Genomic DNA, 18403 nt, shown 5'->3' on the forward strand with positions numbered 1-18403 from the left:
CCCTATGGTTTGGTCTATTTGCGGATGGATCCCCCAAACTTTATTTTGTAGCATATAACTCCCCTGTGGTGTGTGGTGTGTGGTGTGTGGTGTGTGTACTATGTGCATAGTCAAGTTTTCCATTAAAATTAACAGAAAATGGAGTATCTTTGTGAGATCCAGTTCTTTAAAAAAAAAAAGTAAAAAGTAAAAAGAAAAAGTGATACTAATTTTTTTTATGGGGACCTCAATGTAATTTTCTAGTACTATAGGGGTGTAGTTGTTAAAAAAATACAAAAAAAAAAATCTGTGTGCTGGTGTGCACGTGGAGCATAAACGAAGTGCTTGTGTGCATGTGTGCAATATATATCTATTGGAAAAAAAAAAAAACATTCGGGAGAGAGAAAGAAGGTGCAGAGAGAAGGAAACGAGGAAGAGGGCATTAGCACTAACGGAACTTCTAATCTTAATAGGTAACTCTTAGCTTCTTTTGCATGTTTATCAGTTAACATATCTTGATATTGAATTGAGTTATTTTAGGATTTTGAGAATCAATTGGGTTCTAAGTACTCCTAACTAGGACTATTCTTTGTTTCTTTCCTCTGCTGGAATTGATAGTTGCGATTGCAAGTATTTTTAGTCTCTCTTTTAATTTATCATGAAAGATTTAATTTTAGGGTTAGAAAGGATGAATTTTGATTAAATTGGTTAATCAGGGGAAAAGATAAAAAATAAAATAAAAAACCGAATTGGGGCATTGTGATAGTCGTGTTTACTGTTGCTGCAAATGGTTGTCAATGGCTACTTTGGAAAAAATTATCCTATGTGAAAGGGTTGTTAACTTATCCTGCACATAGTTTGTTAGCATCTCTAATGGGGAATTGTAATGCAATTACCTTTACTTATGTTTCTGGACATGTCAAAACCTGATCTTGAGGTTAGTCTGAACTGATTTTTATTGCAAGAAACTGGTCGTTGTTGCTGGATATAAGCTGTGTAACTGTTGAATTTTCTTGTAATATGCCAGGCTTTGAACCGGAATGCTAAAAATAAATGCTCAAGTGCTAAAATAGCTTACCAGAGTTGGAATATGATGCTAACTGTTGGATATTTGTATCTGTAACTTATAATAGTTTAAATTTTCTTAATATTTGGAGTTGGGAACTGAAGTATACCTTATTGGGAGTTTCCCAATTGTGACTGAGGAAAGGAGTGTTCCATTTGAGTAATTGATTGTGTTTTTCTTATGGTTTCAACTCCATATTCACATGTGTGGATTTATGTGCTATATGTCAGGTTCGGAAGCGGCAACGAGCACCGTTCCTCCACGTAGGGAGTGAGCTCGTGTTGGTACTTTTTTTTGGCTGGGCCTCGAGGTGGGTGTTCTTATTTTTAATAGCAGAAGATGAGACACTATGTAGAGTTATTTTTTGTATTGAAATGGTTAACTTTTGGCTTGAGCTTTTAAGCGAGAATATGATCGTAGCCTTAGTGGCATTATAATATGGCCTTAGTGGCGTTATTGAATATTGCCTTAGTGGCGTGGATAAATATTGCCTTAGTAGCGTGACGACTCTTGCCTTAGTGGCGTAAAGAATATTACCTTAGTGGCGTGAATATGGGAATTGCCTTAGTAGCGTTATGAGTATTACGTAATGGAACATTATTGTGGGGCTGAATATTCTTGTTTAAATTGTTTGATAGCACTTGTCTTTATTGCTTCTCTTATTACGGATAAGAACATTTACTGAGCAAGTTGATAGCTCACACCCCCACAGTGTTTTCTTTTCAGAGTTGTCCACTGCAAAGTCTAGACATGAGTTGTTGATATAGTAGTCTAGTTTTTTTTTACTCTTTTGATTATGTGCCTATTTTTGGAGCTTGTATATGTTGTAAATATCTGTGGGCACGTCTTGTATGAAAGTTATTTCCATATATATGCAAGTTAAGTTTAAGTTTTTTTTTTTATGAGTTGGACACTCGGCTGATGTTTTTATTTACTGTTTGAGCATAGCCAAGGTGTGGGTCCATCCCATTTGGAAAATAATTTAGCGTGGTATTTTCTGGGATGGGATGTGACAATCTTAGTTTAGTCGCTCTTAAGATCAGCACAGTCAGTCTCTGCCAAGAATTTCTCCACTAATTAGAGGATTTGAAAATTTGTCTTATATAATTTTAGTCTTGAGTTTGCAAAGGATTTTGCTTATCAATAAAAAGGGTTGTGGTAAAAATTGGGAAGGAGAGAGAGGGAAAAAAAGTGGTAATATGTATAAATTTAAACATTTTTGGAGGGCAATTGCCTTAAAATATATATTATTTTGTATTAGGGGCGTAAGCAAGGTGAGCCAAGATGAGCTTTGAAGTGTTCGAGCTTGGCTTGTTTGCTAAACAAGTCAAAAACTCAAGTTCGGGCTCAACTTGTTTCTAATGAAGCTGGGCCTAGTTTATTTACTTAACAAGCCTCTATAAACGAGCTGAGTTTATATAGTCGGGCCGAGCTTTATAGTGTTAAGCTCGGCTCGTTTGCTTAATGAAGCCTAAAACTTAAGTTTGAGCTCGGCTCATTAACTAAATGAGTCAAGTCGATTGAGCCTCGAGTTGCTTGCGAGGAGCTCGGTTCGTTTGCAGCCTTATTCTCTATATTGGCACTTGAGTTCCATGTTCTTTTAACTTTATCTCAGTTCGTTTGCGGACCTATTCTCTATATAAGCACTTAAGTTCCATGTTCTGTTAATTAACTTTAACGAAAAACTTTAACTATGCATATATTACACAAATCATATGGAAGTCATGTGCTACAAAATGAAGTTTACGGGGTTCATTTGCACATTGACCAAGCCTTAGGGCCTAAGCGAAGTTGCCCTGTAAAATTACAAGACTGAAACTAAGGGCAAAACCAGGATTTTGTTCTTGGGATGCCACGTCAAAGTTCTTTCCACTCCACTCCACTCCCTTTCCAGATCTCCTAGTTCATCGAATGCAAAATTTGAGTGCCATTTATCATCGAAACCATAGAGCATCTCCAATAGTGGGTGCCATTTAGCGGGTGCAAAAGTCAAATTTGGCATGCTACAGTGTTTTTGGCACCCTAATTTGGCCAAACTGCTCCAGTGGTGGGGGAGCCAAAATTTGGCACCATTCCTCAACTACCTTCCAATAACTGACTTTTGAAAATATCAATTATATTTTCGTGTACTTTAACTGTTATTTTACCACCTAGTCCAATTTATAGGTTTCAAAATCTAGCCGTTCAGCGAAAAAAAAAAATGAAAAAAGGTTGTTACTATTTGGGTATCAGACCGTTGGAGTCTTTGTTACCATTGAAAGTGAGATACACCATGAAAGCCTGAGAGCCATGGGCGGTCCATCGGGACTTTCTATTGGAGGTCCATGGGAGGTCCTTGTGTAAGAACCTCACCTGCTAACCCTTGGTTAATCTCAAGTTATATAGTAACTAGTCGGGACTGTTTATAGTTCACAACCTTTACCCACTACCCTTTGTTAAACTCAAGTTATATAGTAACTAGTCGGGACTGTTTATAGTTCACAACCTTTACCCATTTCCCACTGATGTGTGATCTCTTGAATGTGGTCTTATCATGCAACGTCCTTGCATTGGCCCAACAATTTCTCCTAGTGACCATCCCTTGGTTAAACTCGAGTTATATAGTAACTAGTCGGGACAGTTTATAGTTCACAACCTTTACCCACTAACCCTTGGTTAAACTCATTTTATATAGTAACTAGTCGGGACTGTTTGTAGTTCACAACCTTTACCCACTAACCCTTGGTTAGTCGGGACTGTTTATAGTTCACAACCTTTACCCACTAACCCTTGGTTAAACTCATTTTATATAGTAACTAGTCGGGACTGTTTGTAGTTCACAACCTTTACCCACTAACCCTTGGTTAGTCGGGACTGTTTATAGTTCACAACCTTTACCCACTAACCCTTGGTTAAACTCATTTTATATAGTAACTAGTCGGGACTGTTTGTAGTTCACAACCTTTACCCATTAACCCTTGGTTAAACTTAAGTTATATAGTAACTAGTCGGGACTGTTTATAGTTCACAACCTTTACCCATTTCCCATTGATGTGTGATCTCTTGAATGTGGTCTTATCATGCAACGTCCTTGCAACCCAGCAATTTCTCCTAGTGACCATTGTGTGGCAATTTGTAGTTCACAACCTTTACCCACTAACCCTTGGTTAAACTCAAGTTATATAGTAACTAGTTGGGACTGTTTTATAGTTCACAACCTTTACCCATTTCCCACTGACGTGTGATCTCTTGAATGTGGTCTTATCATGCAATGTCCTTGCAACCCAGCACAACCTTTACCCACTAACCCTTGGTTAAACTCAAGTTATATAGTAACTAGTTGAGACTGTTTTATAGTTCACAACCTTTACCCACTGACGTGTGATCTCTTGAATGTGGTCTTATCATGCAATGTCCTTGCAACCCAGCAATTTCTCCTAGTGACCATCATGTGACAATTAGTGTGCTCGTTCCAAATTCTAACCTTCCCATGTGCATCAGTATGCTCGTACACACCAGGACACTTGCTGACCCTTAGCCTAAGGACCTAATAGTAATATTAACCTCAGGTTATACGATAACTATACACTAATTAGTCACGACTGTTTAATTTATATTTCACAAGCTTTACCTTCCCACCAATGTGGGATCTCTTGAATGGCGTCTGGTCTCACACCTGGTGGACTTCCTATTGTAGCAGATTCATGGGAGGTCCACTAGGACGTCCATTTTATTTTGGACAAATTTTCGTAGTCGTCCTTCTAGTTTTACAGTTGTCTCAATTTCGTCTCCGTAGTTTGTTTTACATTCCAAATTGGTAAAATCGTTAACACCGTTAATGAAACTAACGGAAAAATATGATTAAAAAATTAAGTGCTCCAATTTTCAATACAGTTGAACCGGTGCAAAAATTTTGTTTTTTTTGATTATTTTATCCTAGATGGTTGTAATGAATTTTTGGCTCTAAGGCTTTTCAACGAGCACCCGAAGTCTCCTTATTTAGTTTCAGGGCTCTCTTAGGGTGTTCATTGAAAGGCCTTAGAGCCAAAAATCCATTATGATCATTTAAGATAAAATTATCAGAAAAATAAGATATTCGCACCGGTTCAAACGGATTAAAAATCGGAACACTTATTTTTTTATACCGTTTATATATTAAAAAATATAGTTAAAAAATTAAGTGTTCCAATTTTTAATTTGTTTGAACCGGTGCGAAGATCTTATTTTTCTGATCATTTTATCTGAAATGATCATAATGGATTTTTGGCTCTAAGGCCTTTCAATGAGCACCCTAAGAGAGTCCTGAAACTAAATAAGTAGACTTCGGGTGCTCGTTGAAAGGCCTTAGAGCCAAAAATTCATTATGACCATCTAAGATAAAATGATCAAAAAAATAAGATCTTCGCACCAGTTTAACCGGCTTGAAAATTGGAGCACTTAATTTTTTAATCATATTTTTCCGTTAGTTTCATTAACAGTGTTAACGATTTTACCAATTTGGAACGTAAAACAAACTACAGAGACGAAATTGAGACAATTAAAACTAGAGGGACGAAATTGAGACAACCGTAAAACTAGAGGGACGACTACGAAAATTTGCCCTTTTATTTTGGTTCAGTATAGTAGTATAGTTGAAAATGGAGGGGAATAGCCGACCTGGCACAAATGGCATAGACCATTTCCTCAGCCAAATTTGACCAAAGAAATGGTTCGGTCCATTTTTGGCAGGGCAAATGACTCGCAGCTGGGAAGGCTAGCTAGGTGCCAAAAAATGGGTATGGCACACCCGAGGGGTGGGGCACGGGTCGGGTCGGTTTTGACCCTAACCCGTCACCCGATCCGACTGATCGGGTTGATATATTTTGAACCGACCCGTCCGAATGAACAAGGGAAACAGTCCAATCGGATTAACGGTCGGGTCCATCGGTCCGGTTCAGATCGAGAAGAAGAAGTAGATCAACCAGAAAAGAAGAATTTAAGCACTACAATCTCAGGAACTTATGAAAACGAAAAGCACACGATTCACACCAGAAACTTACATAGTTTTATGGATGAGATTTATACGATTTTGGAGTGTGGATGATTTGTGCGTACAAGGTTTACCAATTTGGGGTTCTAGATGATTTATGGTAAACGGTGGTGATCTTCTCCTCTTCAACTTCGCACAGAGAGAAAGGTGGAAGCCGGACATTGAACGCCGAACGGTGTTCGTCTGCGTTTGAGAGAGAGCGAGAGAGAGAGAGAGAGAGAGAGGCTGACGGTGGAGCACTGGAGGCAAGGGACTGAGGCAGTGTGCAGCGACATTTTCAGATCTGGGAAAATGATTGGCCTTGTTCGTTTGGTAGTTTTGGGTATTTTAGTTTTGGTAGTGGGTGGAGAGAGAAATAGGTAATGATTGGAGAGAAGAGTAATGAATTGAGAGAGATAGAGAGAGAAATGAGAATAATAATTGAAGAAATAGAATAATAATTAAAAAAAGAAAATAGGATAATGATTAGAAAACTAAACTAAACTAACGAACAAGGCAATTGTCCTTTTGGCATTTTACACCTAGGGCTAGGGCAAATACTATATACTCCCTCCGTCCCAGTTTGTTTGTTCAATTTCCACATACGTGCCTTTTAAAAAATTGTCTATATCTCACAATCTATAATGTTTTACATAATTTTGAAAACATCATATTTTAGATCTAATTGAGATGTATCAAATAAGATCTATATTACATATAAAAAATACTCCCTCCGTCCCTTTTTAAGTGTCCTGTTTCGTAACTCCAACTTATTAAAAAGACATCATCATTACACATTTCACATCAACTTTTTCCTCCACTTTTCCTACTTACCCATCATCATTACACTTTTACTCACTAACTTTTCAAAATAAAATCTACTTTTAGGGATAAAATAGACAATACACCAACTTTACCCCCATAACTTTACAAAATGGACACTTATTAAGGGACAGCCTAAAATGGAATACTGGACACAAAAAAAGGAACGGAGGGAGTATTATAAATTGAAATATATAGACAATTTTGTAAGAGGTTCCAAATAGTGAAAATGGACAAACAAATCAGGACGGAGAGAGTAATACATATATGAAGATATATGGTCGGGTCGGGTCGGGCTGATGGGTTGAACGGATACAAACCCGAAGCCCAAACCGAAACTCTTTTTTTTTTTTTTTTAAGAACCCGACCCGTACCCGACCGAAGCAAGGCGTTGTAGATGCTCTTATACAGTACTAGAAAAGGGATTTAAGCACCCAAAATTCACAGTATACCACCTCTATTGTACTGGCATTAGATTTTATATGTTGTTAACTGCAACTATACTCGACTACTTGAGTACCTTCAATTTTTGTCACTTAATCTACAGAGGTGTGGTTTTCCACAATGTTCAAGTAGGGATAAAAAGTAAAAGAGCCAATATTTTTTTTGGTAAAATCGGTCACATGTGACTATTTCAGGAAAAGAATCTACAGAGTGAAGCCCTTGCGAAAAAATTGAGAGAGGAACACGGAGTCCTTGTAAAGGGGAAGGGATAGATTAAAGGACTGAAGACAAATTTCTAATTAAGGGGTGCCAGTTGGGGACTGTTCTCTCTAATTAAGGGAGGTGCCATGTTCATATATTGGAGAGTTGGCTGTACATTTCACACTAAAGATACAACCATGAGAATTTCCAAATTGAAGCACAAAGTTCTTTGAGCACTGTGAAATTAGACGATAGAATTGAGACGCAAAAATTTACGGTTATTTTCTCATTACATTGGAGAATTACACTAAGACCTTTATCTCTAATCTAATTACACAAGAGATCAAATATACATTAATTACACACTACACCCATAACTTAACACTCCCCCTCAAGTTGGCGCGAAGATATCTATCAAGTCCAACTCAAACACAATAGAGGTGGAAACTCTTACTATCAAGTCATTTTGTGAATATGTCAGCTAATTGATCTTTCGATCTCGCAAAAGGCATACATATCAAACCATCGCTCAGCTTCTCCTCGATGAAGTGTCTATCAATCTCCTATATATGTTTTGTTTTGTCATGTTGAACAGGATTATCAGCAATGTTTATGAAGTGTTTTTCAATCTCTATATGTTTCCAAAAATGGTAGATCGGAAATATGCATACCTCCTTTGCATCATTCCGTGGTATGCCTTTCCGCAGACCCACAAGTTTTCCAACAACCTCAGACTGCAATTACAAGCAAGAAACGAAACAATGAGAGTAGCACGCAAAATAAACAAATGTCTACCACAATGATACAAATCCAGGTAAAAATTCATAAGGCACAAAAGATCTAATTGTGCTTACCATAACAGTAGGCAAATAGCACAAAAATAAAAAAATAAAAGTAAGGAGAAAAAAGGAATGGCGACTTAAAATTATAGTAGGCGCTTAAATAGTGAATCCCAAATCGCCAGAGGAATGCGTTCCCGTCAAAAAAACGTTGTTCAATGGTGCTTACCGGGCAATCAGGTTGATGTTCAAGGATATCCGTGCAAATGAGGGTGAAAGTATCCAAACTCTCAGCGGAAGAAAGCTCTCTCAAGTCACTCCAAATGCTCACTCTGTTTTCAACTTTGTGTAGTATAACCCACATTACAGAATCATTAACAGATAAAAGAAAATTGTGGAGCCAGAAAAAGCTTGAATAATACAACCCACCTGTAAATTATATACACCGGCGGTGTAAATATTTGTTTCCTCCGAATCAATTACATTGCGTCACGTCGTCAAAATTGTGGTTCCAATTAGTAGCACATCGCAATACAATTAATTTGAAAGAAATAAATGTTTACACCGACTGTGTAAATAATTTAATCTCTAATCGAAAAGAGTAGAATGTTAGCAGCAATTGTCTATTTCTAAAAGGATATATTCTTTTGGAAAATAAATTTCTAGAATAGAAGCCACGTCTGAGAACTACTCTAAATTGCTTTTTATTTTGATCGGCCAGCAGGATTAATAGATAAGTTACCCCAATTAGAAGAATTATTTCCCCTTAAAAGAAAGGATGCCCCTAATGCCATGACTCTATTCTCTAGTGCCACGACCATTTATGCCAATTGCCCCTTTTACCCTCAAATTTTCTCTCAAAGGAATGGTTTCCTCTCTTTTTTGTCCCACGGCTGCCCAGGAGGCTCCGCCTCCAATTCAAACCACGCCCCCAGGGGCGGACCCACGTTGGCCACGTACCCCTATGCCTTTTTAAATAAAAAGTAAAAAAAAAATTTTTTTGATATAAATATATAAAAGTTTCCTACTTGTACAAAACATTACCATGGTGATTTGGCTCAAGGTGCTGAGATAAGCTCCAAGACCCTGGGTTCAATCCCAGGCTCCCATTCCCTGCTTTTATTTTGCTCCAAGAACCTGCGTTCGAATCCCAGGTTTCCCTCCTTTTTTTGTTTTTTTTCCATTTTTGTTCTACCTCTTTCTTTTATTTCTCCATTTTTATTCTACCTCTTTCCTTTATTTCTCCATTTTGGTCCTATATCTTTTTGTTTTCCTCCCAATCCAAAATATTGTGAAAATCAAATTTAATAAATTAATATATTCTTTAGTTGACTTTCTCTTGACTAATTGGTAATCTTACGGTTGCCACCGCAATAGTTGAAACAGTATTTTCAGCCATGAAAATTGTCAAAAATCGATTGAGGAATAGAATGAATGATTAATATTCAATGGTTGAGCGATAATTTAATAGTATACATATAGAGAAACATTTTTTTAAATTATGAATAATAAGTGCCCCAAGTATATAGAATTCCTGGGTCTGCCACTACCCTCAATAAAAATACCTTCTGTAAGTTTTTTCCTCTCTCTCTCCATAGGAAGGTGAACTCTATCTCCCCTTTATCAGTCTACTAAACACTACCGATGAATCGTTCCTTACCCACAATCTATGCGCATATGGATACAATAGATTGCACGCAAAAACAAAATTGCAGCACATAAAAAAAAATAACTTTTCTCTATTTTGGTAAATATTCAAATCCAAAAACACCGACCCTTCTTCGATCGACTGAAAACTCGTTTGAGAAATATGGAGGATCATAGGAAACGGTATAACCCGAGTTCTTTCCAGTTTATCCTACCGAAATTTTCACACCGTCTGTTGGAACAGAGGCAACGGTGATTTGGCTTCGTTGAGCAAGGAGATTGGGTGTTGATTAATTGGGAGTGGGGAGGCCGCCAAACTGAAGAGAAATCTTTCATGATGACCTCATTGGTCAGAATTTGATGTTGGTGCTTTGTTCGTTGTATTGATGTACATCAAGACTTGTGTGTGTATATGGCTGTAGAGAATCAGAGAGAGAAAGAGAGAGGGGGCTGGCTTTTAATTCCACGGTTTGTGTCGGTTCTTAAATTCAATTCAATTCAGTTTTGAATAAAGAAGGTATTTTTATTCAGAGGGTGAGGTTGGATTGCGCCTCCTAGGCAGCCAGTTTTGCGTCTTGAAAAAGGAAAAAAAAAAATACTAGTTTTCTATCTCTTTGAAAAAAAACTGGATAAAAAGTACAAACAAATTTAAGTTGGTGTGATATCGGCTTCGATTAGTAAACAGGTCGGATTCAGATATATCTAAACCAGTCCGTTAAGTTTTGGATTCTTTATTCAGATTTTCTCGGATTTAATCCGGTCTACTTTGTGCACAAGCCCGTCTCCACTCCCCCACCCCACATTGTTGTGAGGTTCATACACTTGGTTTTCTATCCTGCACCAAATGTGGCGGTAGAGGACCTGGGGCTCCACGTCACGAGGCGCACCAAATTTTTGCTGGAAATCTTGGCAGCAATCAAGTTAGGTAATTTGTTTTGGCAGAACCATGTTTAGGTGAACACCAAAGTATATTCGATCACATTCCTGCAAAATTGCACTAAATTTGTAGTATCATGAAATCTTCAGTATCATATACATTACACGAGAGCAAATGAGAAGTAAAAGATACTTTTACCAGATTATCTACTAAATATCTTTGATACAAATTGTTGAAGCTTAATAAATCAACGCCCAAGGTCTCAAACATAAAATGGTTTCCCCATTATAAGTTCTGAAGCCCGACATTCCAAATTAGGATCATAATCGTAAGGAGTGGCAGGGATCCAAGGTGGAGGGTACAGATGTTCACAATACTTGCAAGCAGGAGGATGAAGGCCGAGTTGGTACAATTTGGTCCCAGGAGGATGAAGGCCGAGTTGGTACAATTTGGTCCCCGGCTGAAGTGCAGAAACAATTCCTGGAACGATATTTCCATAGGCTGATTGGGAGCGGATCATCTCTTCTGGTTCCTCTTCGTACAATAGACGGACTCCAACCTCCTTTACATGCTCAAATGCACCTGCATGCACTAAAATACTGACTTCATCTCCGCCTTCCAAACGATTTCCCAACTTCCAATAACTTAACCACATTGTATCTTCACCATCTTCTGCAGTTCCAAACACATATGGGCAATGGCTCCAAACCAAGCCTTTCGTCCTATTACTTATGATAGCATGTGCTTCATCAAGGTGTGGATCACCAGAGTGCTCATAAACTGAACACAAATTCAAGCCTTGGATCCTCGAATTAATATATGAAGGCACAATAAAATCAATTGAGGATCCCAGATTCTTAAAACTGAACCAAGGTGGAAGCTTGCTACCAGGAATGTAAGCGCAGATTATATGTGTTTCATAACATACCTGCATCACATAAAGAAAATCTAAGCAACACACACACACACACACACACACACACACAGAGAGAGAGAGAGAGAGAGAGAGAGAGAGAGAGAGAGAGAACACCTGAAGGGAAAACCGCCTTTTTTGCATGCCAAACCATGTCGTTAGCTTTACAGTTAGGTTTTCCATGGATTGCAAGTTCGGCAATCCCAAATTGTTAACAATCTCAGCTTCAACGTTTTCTATAGATTCTAATTTAAATAAGCTCAAAGTCTCTGGATGGTGGCATGTGTCTACATGACAAGTGGTTGTTGGATAGTGCGGGATTTGAAACGTTACTTCCTCCAGCAATCCATTTTCATCATTACTTAAATAACGTAGCAGCGGGACGCCATCAAGTTTGCGGAGCCTTGGGCAAAAACTTATATTTAAAGAATCAAGCTTAGTAAGACCTCTGACAAAATCTGGGAGGCTGCAAATTTGATTGAACGACATATCTAGTTTCTTCAGGGAGCATAGGTTGCTAAGGTCTATGGGGAAATCATCCTCTGAAAGATTACATTTCTTAAGACTTAATTCTACCAAAGACCGTGGTAAAGAAGGCCACGAAATCCCCAGACTTTCTCTTGGCTTTAACCGCCAAGGCCAGATAAAAGATTGCTCTGCGTTTACTTGCCCATTGGTAGGAAAAGATTGATTTAAAGCAATTCCATCTACCTTAAGCACAGTTAGAGACTCCATATTTCCCATGTTTGTTGGCAATCCGTCGAGATTTGAGCAACCAGAGATGACAAGCGTTTCCAAATGTTTTAGCATACAAATGCTTCTCGGAAGATTCCTCAAATTTTTGCAATCTTCCAAATCTAACAAAACAAGACTCTCAAGGCATCCAATGGAATCATGAACTTCAACCAAACTTGTACAATTTTTAAGCACCAGCCTCTCAAGATTGGGGAGTTCTGAAACATCGGGAGTTTTGGCAAGGCTATACGAATGACTTAGATTGAGGATTTTTAACAACCGTAGAAACTGCAAAAGAAAGGAGACAAAAACTGGGTATCATACCCTTCAGTTCACTTTCCAAAGAAATTTGAAAGGAAGAAAAAAGAAGTAACATACCTTAGTTCCTTCCCATACATTTATTAAGCGGTTGTATTGCATGTCAAGAGCAACCAATCTCTCCAAAGGGAAATCACCAGGTATGGACTTAAGTGGGAATCCACGCCAGCACAACCATCTTAATCCTTTGGGAAACATTTTATAAGGCCCACTAATATTTACACGATTGAGTTGCAGAAGTTTTAGTTTGTTCATCTTTGCAAATGCATCAACTTCCAAAGCCACTAGATTTGAATTTTCTGGATCTGTGGGTTCGAGGTGAGAGGAGAAGCCATACCTTTTGAACCAACCACCCAAATTTGACCATAAGGGCTTCCTAAGGAAGTCTTCATAGCGACGTTTTCTATTGTCACCAAAAACTGTACAAGCATATGCTTCCTCTTTCAATAGACATATATCGAGTTTGAGGCCTTCTATTTCGCTTGTGCCCTAACATAAGAATGAAAGAAAAAAAGAGAAAGGGAGCATAGGCAGCAGGAAAAATGATTAGTGAATAGCATCCCTACACAAATTCATACAAAAATACATAAACAATAAAGTATAATTCTTACAGTGTTTTCTCTCAAAACATTAAATGTGTCATTGTGATTCCAAAGGATGCTACGCTTTCCTGGCTCCTTTGGTGACTCTTGACGAACGATTTCTCTTCCCATTTCTCGAACCAAATGATGCATTACCAGTGTACTACTTTCATCAACAGACATTAGACATCTGTCCACAAGGTTTTGAATCCCAACCAATGTGTAAAATTCACATCCGTCTAAGATTGTAACTGTAGAATCCTTATCGCTTCCAACGAAAAAACAAGCAAGATTGAGGAATAGATGCTTGTCATGGTCATCTTGTAAAGAGTCATAGCTTATTCGGAGTTTTTCAAGGATTTGACTGTCGGGAATTGCTTTCAATTTTTCCAAGTGACTTTTCCATACGTTTAAGCAATTCCCTGATAGAGAAGAACCTAGAACTTTAATTGCCAATGGAATCCCTCCACAGTAGCTTACCACCCTTTTTGAGACCTCTTCATACCCATTGTTGGGACTACCTTTTCCAAAGGCATGCCAGCTAAAGAGCTCCAAGGATTCCTCGTCACTCAAATTTTCAAGCCTATGCGCCTTATAGAATTCATAAGCCCCTAGCAACCGCTCACGCCTAGTGGTTATGATGATTTTACTTCCTGGAAAAAGCCAACCTCGCATTCCAAGTAGTGCATCTAATTGGTCACGTGTATCCACATCATCAAGAACTACAAAAACTTTTTTGCCACATATGGCATCTTTAATCATAGCAGTTCCTTCAGCAATATTATTGAGTTTTACATTCCTTGTCTTACAAATGTCTGTAAGAAACTGTCTTTGTAAACGAAGCAAACCGTCTTCTTGTTGTGAAATTTCTCTAACATCTGCAATAAAACTGCTACCTTCAAATCTAGAGAAGTTCAAATTGTACAAAAATGTTGCAGTGGTTGTCTTGCCTATTCCACCCATTCCACAAATTGCAACTAACCCAACATTACTTAGCCCATCTTCTAACCAAAGTTGAATGTTTTGGACTCGTGAATGCATTCCAACCAAGTTGGGGGCAATGTGCAATGAAGTGCGACTTAGCTTGTCTCCAACCACTTTTATAATTTTCTTGATAAACCTTGCCTCATGTCTGAAAATTGCGATAAAGATGGGACATAAAAAACAATAAGAGCACATGACAGAATAGCACAAACCGAGAATTAAACATTTCGAAGCAATAACTTTAAAAAAAAAAAATTAGCACGTTATTGGCACTACTGCAGTAATCGGATGAGTATGAGCTGAAAAGCAACACGAGTACGAGAAGATTACCCATCTACTTGATTTTGTAAATTCATCCCAGCCACATTTGCAACTTCTCTAAGCGCAGCCCTCCATGTTCCTAGCTTTTCCTTCAATTTCTCTTTCGCCAATTCGCCTGTTTCTGATTCGAGCTTCTCTTCATGCCTCGTAAATGCTTCTTTGAAATTGCCGATTTGCTTCCTCACTTCAGACGGATCCACATCATAAAAGACAGGTAGAACTACATGTCCAAGAGTCCTGCGTTTGAGGATCATCACAAGCTCTTCAAGGCACCAAGTTGAAGAGGCATAGTTCTTCGAGAAGACTATTATCGAAATCCTAGACTCTTGAATCGCTTTCTCGAGTTCAGACTTGATATCTTCACCTTTTTCTATGCCATCATCGTCTCTGAAGGTGCGAAATCCGGCTTGGTCCAAAGCTGTGTAGAGGTGATCAGTGAAAGTTTTGCGAGTGTCCTCGCCCCTGAAGCTCAAGAACACATGGTAGCTACAAGGAGAAGCCGAAGAAGACGCTTCATGTGATTTTGTAGCAGGCATTGAAAAACCCCCCAAGAAAAAGACTACTAAAGGAGTCTTCTTGGTCACTGAAAATCTGTTCAAACGGCTCTGTTATTGCTAGTAATCACACACATGGAGTACATAAAATCAACACATGGAGTATATCTATTATGTATACATAGAAATATCTACATGCAGAGCCCGTTGGAGGTGTCTTGGACAGTGTACTGGCCAAGATCGAGGTCGCCGGAGCTCTCATGAAGAGATGACCGGGATTTTGATCGCCACTTCAAAGCCAGAGAGTGAAATCGATCCTTGCTTAAAATCGAAGAGATCCTAAAAGAAAGAAAAAGACTACAGAGAAGACCCAAGCGGAGGAGACTTTGAAGAGGAAAGTGAAAGTGGTCGTCAATTCACAGAAGAAAAAGCACCCCCATGCCACGGGAAATTCCATTCGCACCCTCAAATTCTTCAATATTCACAGTATTAACATAAAATCCCAAACTAATCCATGCCACCACCAAAACAAAAAAAAATTCTAGCTGTCGTCACCGTTACCTCTCAGTTCCCTCCGGTGACGGACTTAGAAATTCCAGGAACTGTAAGTATTGGTAATCGTAAAAAAATTCACAATAAACTGCAATTATACACTGAAGATAAAAAATAAAAATAAAAATAACTACAATTCTACACCATTATGGAAAGCAATTTATAGGTGCTTCCAAAAAAATTAAACATACCCAGACTTATTTGAGTATTCACCACTGATTTTTTCATTAAGATACAACAAAAGTCCTAATTTTGCATGTTACTTATAAAAAAAATTCCTAATTTTGTTACCAAGGAAAAGAAACCTATTTTTTTTAACATAAAAAGGTTAAAAGAATTTGGTGAACCAAGTGGCACAACTCGTTTTGCAAAAGGACTCAATTCCATACAAGTGCAATTTATTTTTCTTACTTCCTAACTTAATAAAATGACTTACTTAGTCCCTACTGGTGCAATTTGTGACACCCGTATCTCCCCTCATCAATCCAAACCGTGTTAATATAATAGGGCTCTTCGAATAAAATGTGAAAGCAAGAATGAACGTTGATCAGACTTTTTGAACCACTTCATTGAAGTAATTTTATTTGGGAAAATACATGGTCTAACCATTTTCCGCAAAAAAGAAAAAGAAAAATGTTCTTATCAAGTTGTTATGGGTGGGTATCCTATCAACTTGAATTTTTGCGTGGATAAATTATTTGACAATCTTCTACATTATAAACGGCTTGGATCATCGAGAAATTATCCAAATGTGTGTGAACCATACTTTATAGTCCTAAATCGAACAAAAGAGAAACTCGGTAAAAAAAAAACAATATGGGATTGAGTAGAGGTGTGTGACCCCACGTGTCCCTTAATTAGTAAGTTGATCACAATTATTCCCCTACCCATGGATAACTAGTCTAGGAGTGTTGGCAAGGATCGTATTTCATTTTTCCTGTTCACAACCTCAAAAGTCTTTTATACCTGCGTATCAATCCTTATCTCCCTAGGAACATTGTTTGGGCATCCAATTCCCTCACCAGCTTTGGGCATCCAATTCCCACACCTAACGGAAATGAGAGCTCCTAAGGTGCATCGGCTAATGGGATGAATACGGAGAAAAAATAGATAAAAAGAATTAATATCTATACAATATGGAAGGGAAATTTTTGGAGAAGTTTTTCAGTGCCGGGTGGGCACCGGCCATGTGATGCCGAGCACCATCTCGGCCGTCCAAACGTGTTTTGGACGGTTCAGATCTGTTTGGATAAATTTTAAGTGTAAAATTACCAAAATACCCCCTCAAGCCCAAACAGATTTGGGCCGTCCAAAACACGTTTGGACGGCCGAGATGCGTGCTCGGCACCACGTGGCCGGTGCCCGCTCGGCACTGAAAAATTTCTCAAATTTTTGAATCTAAACATCCAATGGTCCACAACTATTTTGCCCAAAATTAATGGCTGAGATGGTTTGCCAGTTTTTACTCAACGGTTTAGATTCAGTCTATTCACTGTTTTGGTCTTGGGGGACATTGTCCAACAACGCCACATGATGACCTTACATCATTCTCAACACCACATTTATGCTAAGCCCACCACTAAGGGGCAGATTTAATTATTTGGTTTTCTGAGACTATCACTTTTCTCTACCACACATTTATGTTGTGCCCAAAACTAAATATCTGGACCCTCGCAAATGTGTGATCAGGAGAGGCTTTGGTAATGGTGACCGACGACTATGAATTACTAATAATCTCCAATTTATAAAGCATGAATTTCACAATCATGTGAAGTTGTGAAAGTGGTTGGGGAGGAAAATGAAGAAGATAAGCTAGATTGGTTTTTTGGCATACTCCTGCAATTACACAATTCTTTGTTATGTTATTTTCATATGAACGCTGCTACAGGTACAGCATTTGCTGTACAGCAGCCGTACACAGATCACTTTTGGGCCCGTCTCGGGTCCCTCATTCTGAAGCAAAGTTAGATGATTCATAAACACCCTTCCCGATATCGGATTGAGGTGATTTTTTTCAGGGACCATAAACGAAGTATTTGGAACAAAATGAGCGGCTTCGATCATCTTTGTGAGACCCGAGACGGGCGCAAAAGTGATCTGTGCACGGCTGCTGTACCGCAAATGCTGTACCTGTAGCTTTACTGTTTTCATATTGTCAAAGAAGAGTTAATTAGTTCAACTACACTTGGCGAGTGCAGGATGATATTGCGGAACTTGTTGATACATAAAATGGCGGGACTTGCTGAAGCTACTCTCTCCCACTCTGTAATCTTTTATTGGATCGTAGACACGTGCATGTGTTTATGCTACAATGACTAATTGACTATATACATACTTATTTTTTCCTCGGCAAAATATATAAGAATATTGGCATCCAAAATTTTCGGTTAAACCATTTGTCTCGATGGGGAAAAAAAAAAAGCATACAAATATAAGTCAAAGTTTAGAATGGCTCGGATCATCTGTGCGGGATCCAGAGAGTGGACCCCACGTGCCCGTCGATTCCCAATCGGTGCTCTGGCCGTCGGTGGCCTTAGCATTTTCTATGATTTTAGGAATTTGGGTACACAAAGCTAACTCATTCGTGCAACGAATTGTTAGATAACGGTAGGCATTTGAACAAATTACATTGGTGTACGGTCAAAATTCTATAGGTTTTCAATTTTTTTCACAAATTTAATTCGACCAAGCAGTTATCGGCAT

At 38.4% G+C, this 18403-nt stretch overlaps 1 protein-coding gene and 2 long non-coding RNA genes across 4 annotated transcripts; 2 read left to right on the forward strand and 1 right to left on the reverse strand.

Moving 5' to 3' along the window:
* The first annotated feature begins 356 nt into the window (after positions 1 to 356).
* On the forward strand, positions 357 to 1937 carry LOC131327243 (uncharacterized). The gene is made up of 2 exons (XR_009200244.1): positions 357 to 452; positions 1276 to 1937. It is a non-coding gene; the product is annotated as an uncharacterized LOC131327243 (long non-coding RNA).
* Positions 1938 to 10896: 8959 nt separating this feature from the next.
* LOC131327232 (disease resistance protein RPV1-like) lies at positions 10897 to 15356 on the reverse strand. 2 transcript variants are annotated; one of them, XM_058360276.1, is made up of 5 exons: positions 14664 to 15356; positions 13380 to 14481; positions 12829 to 13257; positions 11833 to 12738; positions 10897 to 11730 (listed from the first exon to the last, which is right to left on the reverse strand). In XM_058360276.1, the coding sequence occupies exons 1-5, from the start codon at positions 15188 to 15190 to the stop codon at positions 11065 to 11067; spliced, it is 3630 nt and encodes a 1209-aa protein (XP_058216259.1). In that variant the 5' UTR covers positions 15191 to 15356; the 3' UTR covers positions 10897 to 11064. The 2 variants fall into 2 exon arrangements, with proteins under 2 accessions (XP_058216259.1, XP_058216258.1); XM_058360275.1 differs by having other exon boundaries at positions 10897 to 12738.
* On the forward strand, positions 15107 to 15519 carry LOC131327241 (uncharacterized). Its single transcript, XR_009200242.1, has 2 exons — positions 15107 to 15247; positions 15350 to 15519. It is a non-coding gene; the product is annotated as an uncharacterized LOC131327241 (long non-coding RNA).
* Positions 15520 to 18403: the final 2884 nt, after the last annotated feature.

This window comes from Rhododendron vialii, chromosome 5a (genome assembly GCF_030253575.1).
Source record: "Rhododendron vialii isolate Sample 1 chromosome 5a, ASM3025357v1".
NCBI lineage: Eukaryota > Viridiplantae > Streptophyta > Magnoliopsida > Ericales > Ericaceae > Rhododendron > Rhododendron vialii.